We start from the raw sequence: 13688 nt of genomic DNA, 5'->3' as shown, positions 1-13688 counted from the left end.
TAGTTATAATTTTTAATACAGATTTTATTTAAACGAACTTAAAACGAAAAGTCAGCATCAATGTAAAATTCTTAATATATTGAAGGGGTCATGATATTTTTAAACTTGTACTACCGAGTCAAACTCTGTTACCTTTTAATGGCTATAATTTGAGCTAATTTAATTTACTACCTTTTACTATTTCTGGCACTTGGTTATCAGAAAGCGCTCATCTCCTAGCAACAGGTTAACAACAAATATTGTAATTGTTCAAAAAACATAAGATTTCTTCTGTTCTTTTGAAATACTACTTGACAAGAGTTGTGCATTTGTTGAATTTGGCAGAAAAGTGAAAATACTTTTTTTCTTTAGTCATTGGTGGTAAATATAAAACAGACATTCAACACAAAAGAATCTGATTTATACTTTGTGGCAGTTCGTTACTAAAAAAAAAAAGTTAATCTCTTAACACCAAATAATTAATAAGTAATATTATTGATACTATTACTTTTGAAATACTGCTTATCTGCTTAGACAGAAGAAATTTACAGTTGGTAAATTTTGCAAAAGTAAAAATCTGATGTTTACGGTCGGCACTTGGTTACCAGAAAACGCGCTCGTCTCCTAGCAACAGATTAACAATAAATATTGTTATTGTTCAAATAACATAACATTTCTTCTGCTCTTTTGAAATACTACTTAAATTGTACTACTTAAGAATTGTGCAGCTGGCGAGTTTGGCAGAAAAGTGACTTTTTTGTCATTGGTGGTAAATATACAATAAAACAGACATTGAACACAAAAGTAAAAATCTGATTTATATTTCGTGGCAGTTCGTTACCAGAAAAAAAAATTTTCATCTCATAACACAGAATTATTAACAAGTAATAATATTGTTTATAAAATATAAGCTCTTTTGAAATACTGCTCATCTGCTTAGACACTGGAATTTTACAGTTGGTAAATTTTGCAAAAGTAAAAATCATACGTTTACTTTGTGGCACTTGGTTGCCAGAAAACGAGCTCATCTCTTAGCAACCGATTAACAACAAATATTGTTATTCTTCAAAAAACAGAAAACAAACAACATGTACATACTGACCACAGGGTGTCGATATGGGGTCATTATTCAGACTGGAGGCTGCAGACAGGGGTATCCACCATCTCCCAAAAGAAAGAAACCAGCTGGTGGGTAAAGGGCTTGCTTATATATTAGGGACCTTGACAGGGCTATTGCATCATGCACTCAACCACTATTGCCTATGTGTACAAATAGAAAATAACCGTTTTCATCACAGATGCCTTGCAAGACAATTGATGGAGAAAGTTTCCTATTCACGTAGGACTTTTTTGTGGACCAGCTGGAGGAAGAATCCTAATGTGGCATCCATGGATTGCACCAACAGCTAAATGGAACACCTCATGTCCAGCAATGCCTGCAAAACATGTTCTGCAAATCTTCCTCCTTGGGAAAATGAATAACCTTGTCGAGGACGGTCATCATCTAATGTTAATCACTGCCTTCTGATTTTTACTTTTGCAAAAGTAAAAATCAGATGTTTACTTCATGGCACCTGGTTACCAGAAAACGCGCTAATCATTGACGTTGCATTGCTGGATTTTCTAAACACACGTTGTTTTGAAACTTAACAGATGAATATTTGTCATAACCACTACAGGTTTTCTTTTGGACCTGTTGTTCCCAAGAGTCGATCTCGGATAAGCAGAAGACAATGAAAAGTGTTTAACGTGTTTGAATAACGTACCTTATTGGGCTTCTGTTCTTATTAGCTGTGTGTGAGTTAATTTATCCATTTTTACCCTAAAATCACTGGTGCTAAAATGTGTTCCGAGTGCCATTCCATGTGACTATGGGTGCTGCTTAACCTGTTGAATTTAACACAACTTTTACACAGAATATATATGTTGTATATGTGATACACCATAAAGTGGGAGAATTCAATTATCACTTGGTGATAGTCCAGAAAATCTGTTTAAGAAAATATACGCCACCACACAGAAATTAATAGTATTGCAACTAATTACATATATGGGTTTTAAAAAAAAAAAAAAGAGAAAAAAAAAAAGGGTAACGAAGGTTCTGGCAACGTCTCACCAGGAGACCGGAATTGAGGAGCCCCGCCCCTCGCTCTTCAGACAGAGTTTGGGGAAGAAGACGGTGGTTGTCCTTTTTTTCTCTCACTGACTGTTCGTCATTACAGGTTAGTAGTGTGAAGCTGGTGAGGGCTGCCCCCCGTTAAAAATGTGGAGTAACAATGTATATTTGGATATGATTTGTAATTTGATTGATAGATGTGCTGAAACATTGAAAATAAATAAAGAAAAAAATGGATTTGTTAGGATCGCAGTTAGCTACATTTTAGCTACAACGGTCGCATAACGGCCGTTCTGAAGATCGCTACATGTATCTTTTTTAGCTCCGTTCCACTCCCCGATTAAACATTGGTACCCTGAGATACATTGTGTTGTTTTATCTGTTAAAAAGGAGTTATTATTATTATTATTATGATTATTGTTATTATTATTATTATTACTATAGACTTTACTTTTTCTCCCTTGCGATGTAATCAATTAAACTGTAGTTTATTCAGTCGGACAGTAGTTATTGAAAACACATTAGAGTGAGCTTAAGGTTTTGTCCATTATTACATCTCCCTCTTGCAGTATTCAACATAATTAATCCTCTTATTTGAGAAATGGGTTTTTTAATGTATATCGCTGCACTCTGGATTGATTGGTGAGAGTTGATACCTTTTTTTACACAGGTGAAGGCTGTGTGTGTTTTTTGTAGCAGAAGAAAGGACACAGGAATGTGATTGTTCTAGGAAATGTTAATAATTTCATAATTTCAATAATTTGTAATAAAGACAGAGTTTGGGGAAGAAGACGGTGGTTGTCCTTTTTTTCTCTCACTGACTGTTCGTCATTACAGGCTCTCCAAGATCAAGGGAAAGCAGAAAGTCGTAAGAAGAAGAAAAAAAACCCGGAAAAACAAAACATCATTTGTTATATTTGTCACTATAAGTAGAGACGAGTAACATATACATATTTGGTTCGTCAGAGATGGGCTACTGTTGGAAGCTAACGGTCAAATGTGAACAAGTTAGAATCACAGCGCCAACCAGTGGCCTGGCATGACAACTACAATGTGTCTTGACTGTGCCGTCTAAACGTAGGACTTTTCCCCACTCATCTGAAAATATCGGCCGTTTGCAGGCAGCGTTCTTGTGTAAATACAGCCTAGATGACACAATGTCAATTTGAAAGCCGATTTTAAAAGCAGCTAACTAATTTACTCTGTGGTTCTGTTAAAACATGGGGTGTATATCGTACCACCAAGACAGTAAAGATGTCATATTCACTTCCAGATTTCTCTTGCAGCCAAGAGTCATAATGCTTTCAGTGCCAAACACTTTCACTCTCAGGCTTAGCTCTGCAGCCAGGGAAAATCTTTAAATATACATGTTGGTGTCAGTGGAGTTTTCAGTGGCTGCTGATCTTCCTGCAAGTTTTTTTTTTTTTTTTTTTTTGCCTCTCACCTTGACATTTGTCACCAAAACACTGTTGCTCTCTTCACGGGGAGGCTTCTGAGCAGCGATTCCAACTGAGACACAGCAACAACAGCTACAGCAGGAGCTCCAATTTGTGAGCAGTAGATGACGACCTTTGAGATGCGGCTAACTGTCAACACATTACGGTCAGCGGTGCCGTTGAGAAGGATGACAGGAGGTGAAAATGAGAGGCCCTGTTACAGCAGTCCGGGGGAGTAATGATGCTGCTGCAAAGTCACAGTTTCTCCCAGAGGGGTTTCTGCTGTCATTGTGAGGCACAATATCTGGATATTATAAAATATGCTTATTCTGAATAAGCTGAGCAAAATTTGGTCTGCAGTTTATCTTCTTGCCACTCATGGCTGCTTACAAGGGAACATGGTTTATAGGATAGATTATCCCGTAAGACTAACAGCCACTTTCCTGAAAACAGGACAAAATTATATGTTCCTACTGATCAGGGACCCCAAACATAGACTAAAGCAGGCTTTAGAAATAAAAGGACCATACAAGCACACATTTAACCCCAACGGTCATGTTGTTGGACTCCAGGCCAGGATTCAAACCAAGGACATTTGCCCTGCAATGCAACAAACTGCACCACAATTCTTCAAATATGTAATATTTCATTGTATTGTAATTTAGATGGTGCAGATGACCGAACATCAGTATGTGATTATAAACTGGATTAAAGAGACGCTATACTGCATTGCTAATGCGTTTCTACACCTAGGCAAGTTGTTATTTTTAATTTTTGGAATAAAAGGAGGTAGCTCAGTAATGATAAGGGGGTGAGAGATATTTAAATTTATAAATATCCACTACAGAGGAAATAATTGAACATATGGATGATGGTGAATTCAACATAGAGACGCAGTAGGCTATATGTTATTTTCATTTCTACACTTTTTACACAAATCAACAGTAAAAATATCAATCTTTATTCTTTGAGATAGCATATCAAAGATAAAACCTTAATCTGAAATAGCATGACAAATTACACAGGAACTATACAACAGTAAACAAAGAGTAATTTAGTTACTTTTCCTTAAGATACAATAGTTCTGTTTGCATTTGCTAGGGAAAATAGTTCTGCTCAGGCTTGCAAAGTTGACTGAGAATGGCAGGTAAATTGGGCCTAGAAAACATTCCTTGAGAATAAAAGTCATCAAAAATATTACATTTTAGCTGCTGTTGAAATGTATTTGCATCAAATTATTTGCATGTTTTATTTTAAAATTTCATAGGCACATTTTTTTTCCACACACAAATGTAACAGAAATCCTGAATGAAAGTCTCATGAATTGGTAGGAATGTTTCCTCTTGCCAAAATAATTTCATAATCGACACAGTGCAGTCTCACAAATATGATAAAACATGCTATAGGAAAAACCATGACAACATTTTAAACCTAAAGTTATTATTAACTATCATTTATGGCCTGTTACAAACTTCAGGAGTTAAAGTTGAATTATACGTACTACATTAAACAACAATTAAATAGCTACTCATAATTCAGCTCTATATGCTGTATGTGCTTCTCTTTAGAACAAAAACAAATGTATTTGGTTTACGGTCAGAAGAATGAACAAAACAACTGCATTGGACAAACCTTATCTTATACAGTTAATATTAGAACATTAACATAAGCCATAAAAATACAACAGTAAACAAGCGATGGAAAATGTAACACAGCTGATAACACAATACTATCAGAAATGTATTGACAAAGACAGTCTGGTTTGGCAATAAAGGGATTCGGAACATCCTAACAACACAAGGAGCTGCTCCACACTACTGTTGCATTTCGGATTTGTTTCACAGTGCAGAGGTGTCGACTATATCTTTACCCATAACAATGTAAACCTAACCTAACCCTAGTCCTATTTAACCTCAGTAACGATACATTACTATACACCACACCACAGCACAAAACAGACCAGGCAAGTGGCACGGAAATATTTCTAGCTCAGAGCGCGGCCAGAATCGTCATATGTTGTACTTCATTTAAAATGATGCTGTTTTCAACTGATCGGATGGCTTTCTGTCAGGGTTTGACTGAGGGTATCGGCTCCCTGGAAGGAGATTTTCCTTTAGTCGCTCCATGAACTGAAACTTTTAGTTTTAACTGTTTTACATCGCCATGTATTGCAGCAAGGATTTTTACTCGGAAATGCAATTATAGAGGAAAGAAAAAAAAAAGAAAGAAAAATGTATCTTGTCCATCTGTGTGCTTAGAATGCTCTTCACAGCATCAGTGTGCATGTGTGTTCTGTATAGATTTGGGCTTGTTCATGTAAACAAAGCATGTCTGAGTGTATGGATTGTGCCTGATATCATAAACCGGTGCCACAGTTGACCTCTACATCTCATGGGACAGGGCTTCATGTTGAGCAGCCACCCCATTGGCCTGCAGGGCACCGGGCTGCTCCTCCAGCTGACCGTTGGCCTTTGGTTGAACCGCCATATGGTCAGATGTCTGAGAGATGACATGGCCGTTGGATTCGTTTAGCCGACGGACGCGGTACGTCTCGTAGTGGATGCTCCCTGTGATGTCCTTGATGTTCTGCATGTGAGTCCTGCGGATGAGTAGGGATTATCTTAGCAGGTGAAAGTCTTTGTTTTTATTAGACAAAATTTTGTTCTCCAGCTACAGTTCTGATGTGTTTACACACTCATCCTGGGTATGAAGGTCATATTCGGCTTTTAACACTTTTGAACTGCTCATTTCTTTTCCTACACAAAACGCCTGAGTGTTTCTTGGGTACATAAAACAACAACACTTTCAATCATTTTAACAATTTGCATAATCTGAATTGATTGGAGATAACATTCTGGCATAATTTCATATGTATATTAAAACAACAACTGTTATGAGAGTTGTTGCACCCATTTAAATCACAGAGATCGAGTTTTTAGGCAGCTCTGTTCGAATTTAAATCATCTAGCTGTTGTTTTGAAGTGAAAATGAAAAATCTGGACATCATCCTCCATTATTCCATCATCTATGTGTAATGCACCTCTACCACTCTCAAATCCTTCAAACATACATGCTGTGACCAAACATCTGACAGAAAAAATATTTCTCCAATTGGGATTTGATTTGTCCATTTTAGTTGTGCTTGGCTGATTTTGTTTATGCCCAGCTTTAAAAGAAACCTCTTCTTGTCAGCAGCCTCTCAGTCGGTCCTGAACTTTAAATGGTTATACTGTGGACAGTAGCCGCTTTCCAGCACTTTCCAGTTTATGCTAGGTTTCACAATGACATTCCTGGATTGTTCCTAAACATGCCTGATCAATTACCTTCCATCAGCGTTTGGGTCAGATGAATGAAACCTGGACAAAGTTCGGTGTTCCAACAAGAAAAGGATCACACTAATGTCAAAACTGGTATTTAATGAATCAATCAGCCCAGTCTTAGGCTTCTGAAATGGCCTCAATGTTAGCCTTTATGTTTGAGATGCGCTTCAAAGGCAGCCAGTCAATTTAAACAAACTAACTCGGTAACTATTCAGCCAGAATTATGTAGAAAGCGTGTTGGTGAAAACAAAACACACAGTCATTATGCAACTTGCAAAGGAAACTATACAAAATATTTGTTTTTGTTTATGCATAAGTTTGAGCCTGCGCAAACGATTTTGACCCTGTGTGGCTTTAAGAAAACCCAAGAGAAATTCTAATTCATGCACAAATTTGTAGTTTTTTTTACATTCATTCAAATTGTTTGTTGCACAAAAATCAAACTGAAAAAGAAAAACGGTTAAACTATATTATTTAAAGCCCCACTGAGACTGTACCTGCTCTTTCACTTACCTAATTGATGCAGGCAACAACTCAAGAAAACTAATTCATGAACAAATCCTGAGATGTAGCATTATATTAGCAGGCACTCGAAACATTTAAAAAAATTTCATTTCTATTGATTCTTGCTGGAAGTAAAGCTTTATTGATTCAGCAGAGTACCTACAATTACCACAGCCCACAAAACGCCTGAGTGTTTCTGACCTGGCAGGAGACTCAGTCCTGAGCTCAATTTCATTTAAACCTTTATGAAAAGTCATGAAAAGAAAATAATAGCTGACGTGGATTCCCACCTGATGAGTAGATCTCGCAGGTAAGCAAACTCACAATGTGCAATGTTCTCAACTGCAAAGAGAGATAAAAAAAAAATAGTGATAAGCAATAGAAACAATTCTGAATGTTAAAAATCCCTAAAACACCACAAGATGGCAGTGTTGGTCACAAGCAAACGGAGGAAAAACACTGCTACCCTGAAATCTCCAGCAATTTTCTTAAACCAAGATAACATACTCCTCAATGGAGAGCGTTTAATAACGTGTCTCCAGTGTCTCCTCCACACTGGAGAACTTTAAAATGAGACGCTTTAACAAACTCTCCATGACAAGTCACTAGTGCCTCCCTTTAGGGCTAACACATGTTGGAATTAGAGATTGTGTCAGAGGTTGAAAATGAAATAAAAGGAGTGCGCCATTTATGGAAAGCTTTGAAATACTGAGCAGGAAATTAAATTTGCTTTCAAAGGAGGAGAGGGGAGGAACTGCTCGGCCTGTGAGCTCTGATTAGAGGCATCAGGGGAATGTGCAACGCTAACTTGGCTGGCATCTGTGCTGCTCTAGTCCTGCTTTAATCTCCCATATTTAAACTTCAATAATATAAACAATTTCTCCCTTTTGAATGATATATGAAGGCTTCAACTACCAAATCTTTCTGAAATCTACAGTAGCTTCATCTCTCCCACAGGTTTCAGCTATTGCTTTATCTGCCTCCCTTCAGCTTCCTTGAAGTGTTGAGAGATTCTAAAATGTAATTAATTTGTCAGAAATGTCTTTACTCAAAAAGGGAGGCGCTTGTTTCCAGCATGAAAAATCTTAAAAGAATTGTTCAGGATTTTTTAAGCGAGGTTATTTTAAAAGGTTAGAGTAAGTTCATACCTTGCCTGGAGTAAATGTTTAGTCTCAAACATTTTATAGCAATTACAGTGAACACTAATTTAAGGACATTTGTTGAAATTATGTTTATGTTAAACAGTTATTCAGACAGAATTTAAAAGAAAATGCACATCTGGCCATTAAACGTCTTTATTTTATAATTTACATTTGGCTTTCTAAAGAAATAAATAAGTGAAATATAACTCTAATTGAGTGTTTTGGCTTAAAACACACTTTGGTGCAGTTACACTGATCTTAACACCACCTTAAGCTTTTCAAAGTTTATTAACAGGTTTTTACCCCACTACTAAAATCTGTGTTTAAACCAAATTGTGTTAATGTAAACTTTCTCAAGATGAATAGATGATTTTAAAAAGACGAGTTTAAAAAGAATATCTTGATTATTATTCGTTAAGCAAACTACAATCAATCGGTTTTACGATTGAAACTCTTGAAGAGTTTGTGGGAAAGGCTGAATGTCAGACATTAAACTTCTTTTCAACAGAGTATTTCTTAGAGGGAAAAATAAATAACTTTCAGCATAAACTGATTACTCTGACCAGAAATTGTTTACATATTTAGATCTCTGTACATTCCACACAGGAATATCACCTCCTTCCTCTACTTCCTGTGTAAAAATTACAGGTTTTTTTTAAAATCACCATCCAGTACAGACATGACAGTAGCTCAAAAGTTTTTTAAAATTGCTTTAATATAAACAACTATGTTGTTTTTGAGGGGGAAGTTGTTAGCTTTAGCCTTCAACTAACCTGGATTTACACTATATCAAGACACCAATTATCCTCTTAGAACTTTTTAACGAACACTCACTTCAAAATTCAAAAATTTTCCCTTTAATCCAATATGAATGTGACAAATACTTTCTCTTCAATTTATATATATTTCTGCCTATACTGTAGCTTGTGACTTGAATCCTTTTCACGAAGCAACTTGTATTTCTAACATGCCTCTGATCAGCATCTGCACATTTTAATTGTCTAGGCCAGCGTTTCCCAATTCCGGTCCTCAGGCCTCCCTGCTCTGCATGTTTTAGATGTGCCTCTATTCCAGAGCAGCTGATTCAAATGATTGCATGACCATCAAGTGCTGCAGAAACCTGTTGATCACCCATATATTCAATCTAGGTGTGTAGCAGAAGGGAAACACCTAAAACATGCAGGGAAGGGAGGCCTGAGGACCGGAATTGGGAAACGCCGGTCTAGGCTGTATTTGAGAACCAGATGAAATGTTTCTGTGAACCAAGTAATGTAAAAAACATGTGTAAATCAGACAATGTTCCCCAACACCCATGAAAAGAGCTTCATTTAAATGTGGGAAAATGCCAGCACAGGACACACTCGCATCTAAATTCTTTGACAATGTCAGACAAAAAATGTAAAACTACCACACACCAAATTACAAGTGCACTTGTTTGCAATAACTTTACTGCTGTTCTTTGTTCACATTATCTTAAGAAGGAGGAACGTCTCTTGTTTTCCTTTTCAGAGAAACCCATGTAAACTGTCTGTAGTATCTGTGCAACAAATGGCTAGACCGCTCAGCCACATGTAAAAGCTGCAATATGTTATTATCCACAGTTTAAAATACTTCAGAAAGAGTGTAGACCACGGGTTTCTTTGTAGAGCAGCTTCACCACATTGGTGAGCACTGTGGTAAGTGATTAAGAAGAATGTGAGTCGCTATGCTATTTATTTCAATAAAATAGCTGTTGTGACAGGTGAGTGGGGTAAACTGGTCCAATCAAACAAAAGTGTTAATTCTTTAACTAACATGTTTGGGGGGTTTTTCTCCGTGGGAAGCTTAGCCAAACAGTATGGTGGGTCCAGTTGCCTTGGAGTGTCAAATTTCTTTGACAAAAGGGAAATTAAATCAACACTTCAAGTGTGATCATCAAGGACCTGCATCCAAGACTGGTCGAGGAAGTCCCCTCAGTTATTCGCATTTCCACGATCGCAGAAATTCACACAGAAATCAGCAAATCCCCATAATTTTAGCGCTAATGCATAATTTTGGGTTTATTGCAGATATCTGCAAAAATGGTGAAATACATTGCTACACTCCACTACTGAATCAGACTTACTTGATGTCAAGTAGATATTGAGTAATACGTCAAGTAACAAAAATCAAGATGTTCTTTAAAGAAAAAAAGATTTGTTTCCAATCGGTGTACTTGTTATTTTTTTCCTCATCTTTTTTCCTCTTTTATATACATATCCTGCAAGAGGTTAAAAAATAAAAAATCCTGTGTGTACCGAGAAGGACTCGTGTTCCATTACCTTCAATGGTGCCCCATTTTGTTTTTCTTCCCAGAAGCCTCTTCCCATTCACCTGGTACTCCTGGTCACTGCCCACCACAGCAAAAGGGATCATCTCCTGATTTGGGCCAGAACACACTCCGATTCACTTTTTTATTCTGGTCAAGGCTTGTATGTAGTTTTTTTCCCCCGCATAAAAACAGACAGTATCAGCCAACATGTTTCAGGTAAGCTTTATCCATCTTAATTTAAACTTACCCTGATTTTGTCATTGATCATTCTGTCCTCTGCATCTTCATCAAACTCTTTCTGCGGATAGACGTCGATCCCGTTGGCTCGCAGTTCTTCCCTGATCTACACACAGCAAGAGAGAAAAACACAAAGTTAGACCTGCTAAAGTTTCACAATATATTATGGACAAGCTATTAAATATCAGCTGAGATTTTAATCATCAGTGAGCACAAGTTTTCCATCCGAAAGAGACTGCACACATGGTTGCATCTTTATTTTCTCATATGTGATGCAGCTGAAAAGGCAGAAAACATCTAAGCACATTCAAACATTTCTCACCGTCTGTTTAAAGCTGTCCCTCTCCTCCAGGGTCAGTGTGTCGGCCTTGGCGATGACCGGGACGATGTTGACCACTTTGCTGAGACGCCTCATGAATTCCACATCCAAAGGTCTAAGGCTGCAGGATGATTACAGAGAAACTTGAGTGTGAATAATTTCCCGTTTCCCTCTGTGGTACAAAGTAAAGTTTAGATTCACTTTAAAAGGATTTGATGTAATGAAATAAAACAACCGCAAGGGGGCAGTAAATGTATTTCCTAAAGCTATCCGTTCTGATGCATCACTCATTCACATTGAGGAATATGCCACACAACTTGTTAGAACAGCAGCCTTTATCATTGATAATGTCAATGTGTTTTATTAGATTTTGCAATTGTAAAGTGGAAGCAAAATATGATTTTTTTAAAACGTTTGACAAAAGTCTGAGAAGTGTCATGTGGATTTATCTTAATTTCTCCCAGTCAGAAGACTTACATCACACCTGCAAGTCTTTTGTTTATCAAATTTGTCTTGTCACAAATTTATTCTTCCATGAGTCTGTGCGCCATCTCTTTGTCCATGAACAATGGTGCATTGAAGGTGATGTGTTTGTTATTTGACCATTTGGATGACTGAATGCAGTTGATTGTATTTGGAGTCACTTATCAGTGGTTGAACACATCTGCACACCACACTTTTCTAATCATTTGAGAAATTGTTCCTTTTTTTGACTTTACATCTTAAAAAATATATGTCTTCGTTTATTACATAAAATTCCAGTAAAACACACTGAAGCTTGAGATTATTAAATGATAAAATGTGAAAAGCTTTAAGAACTACGAATCCTTCTGCAAGGCACAGTTGATAGGAACGTTATGCTCTTAGGCTTGTTAGATTTTCTATGTTTTATTTTTTTTTAATTTCATCTCAGCTTTGCCTGCAGCTGATCCTTCACACAGACTCCCTTCATGCAGTCTGCTCTGCCCTTCAATTAGCCTCGACTGAGCCGAGCCAGCCTGGCTCAGACTCCCAGGGGCGGATTGTAGGGCAGGCCTGACTCGTTCTCCACACAGACTGATGGGCATATCAGCCTTGAAACATGATGAAACACTGGTGAACATGTGTTCCACAAAGCATGGAAAGCAGAGAAAGGAAACAGAGCAGCACAAAGTTAAAGAGAGATGAGTGATGCAGAGCATCAAAAGCCGTGGGGAAAGAGAGATACAAAAACAAAGACAAAAAGGAAGAAACATCTAGATCAAAGGATGAGTACAAGAGGATTCAGGTTGGTGGGAAGTGATCTCTTCCAGTCAGTTAATTCTGAATCCAATTATTGTATTGTAACGGCTGAAAACGTGTAGAAAAAAATATACACAAGCACACACGGCATGACTGAGCATTTCCGAATCCTTTTAACAGCACAAGTCATTTTTCCATAACATGTGACAGGGCAAGAAATATAAACAAAACAATGTGCATGCAGGATCATATTACATGTGTTCTCTTGTATGCATGCAATAATTCCGCGGCTGCAGTGATTAAATAAATGAGGTTGAAAACAGCTCAGTGATCACAGTAAGTGTAGAGAAAACAACTTGAAAGCAAACCACCATCCTCCTTTACTGTAACTGATCAGAAGGCAGTTCTAAGCTGACAGGAATCAGAGAGCAAACACCGAAATTGAAGTAAAAGCTGCACTGCTTGGAGGGAGATACTGTTGAGGCCTTTATTGAAAATAGCATCTGATGCCAAGACTGTTGTATTTCTGCTTCAGTAACCCCATATCTTTCATCTGAAATCTATAAATGCAACTTTGCAGCAGATTCCTCTCAGACTAATTCTCTGCAAGTTAAGATTTACTAAATCTGAAGAAGTCTAAGATACTAAGCACACTCCATGTCTTAAGGGGAAGGAGTTTTAAAGTAGCTCATTCTAGTTCATCTCCTGGCTCGGTATTCAAAAGCTCCAAGAATCTCTTGGACCATATCTGTGTCAGCGATTTAATACTACCAGAGGTTTTGTATTTAATGGGTCAGTTGAGCTGTGAAGCATGCATGTCCTCCTTTGTTTCTCTTCTGGCCAGACTTGCTGTAATATCTAAACACGAGACAGCTGTGTTTCAGCCTTGAAATGATTCGTCGATATATTCTAAACTAGAGCGATACATTTGACAAGATCTGGAAACTTTTTTTTTTATCTTGAGCACTTTTAACAGTCTGCTACCAAACAATTTCATCTGTTACGTAGGTCATCTATATTCACTTCTGGGACCCTGAACAGAAAATAATCTTATTTCCTTTTCTACTAACCCTTCACCCCTTTTTGATATTTCTCCATGTTGAACAAAATGACATCCAGGTCAA

The 13688-nt window shown here is 37.3% G+C and overlaps 1 protein-coding gene across 8 annotated transcripts in view; it reads right to left on the bottom strand.

Moving 5' to 3' along the window:
- Nucleotides 1-4469: 4469 nt before the first annotated feature.
- septin9b (septin 9b) overlaps nucleotides 4470-13688 on the bottom strand; it is an 82183-nt gene continuing 72964 nt past the window's right edge. For all 8 annotated transcript variants that reach the window (XM_028017844.1, XM_028017843.1, XM_028017842.1 and 5 more), the window contains 5 exons: nucleotides 11347-11464; nucleotides 11035-11130; nucleotides 10798-10894; nucleotides 7646-7697; nucleotides 4470-6130 (listed from right to left, as the gene is read on the bottom strand). In XM_028017844.1, the coding sequence (XP_027873645.1) occupies nucleotides 5914-6130; nucleotides 7646-7697; nucleotides 10798-10894; nucleotides 11035-11130; nucleotides 11347-11464 (580 nt within the window). In that variant the 3' untranslated portion in view covers nucleotides 4470-5913. The remainder of the gene's footprint in view (nucleotides 6131-7645; nucleotides 7698-10797; nucleotides 10895-11034; nucleotides 11131-11346; nucleotides 11465-13688) is intronic.

The sequence above is a fragment of the Xiphophorus couchianus genome, chromosome 5 (genome assembly GCF_001444195.1).
Source record: "Xiphophorus couchianus chromosome 5, X_couchianus-1.0, whole genome shotgun sequence".
In the NCBI taxonomy this organism is placed as follows: domain Eukaryota; kingdom Metazoa; phylum Chordata; class Actinopteri; order Cyprinodontiformes; family Poeciliidae; genus Xiphophorus; species Xiphophorus couchianus.
Note: the sequence above shows the minus strand (reverse complement) of the source record. Positions and strands in the feature narration are given on the sequence as shown.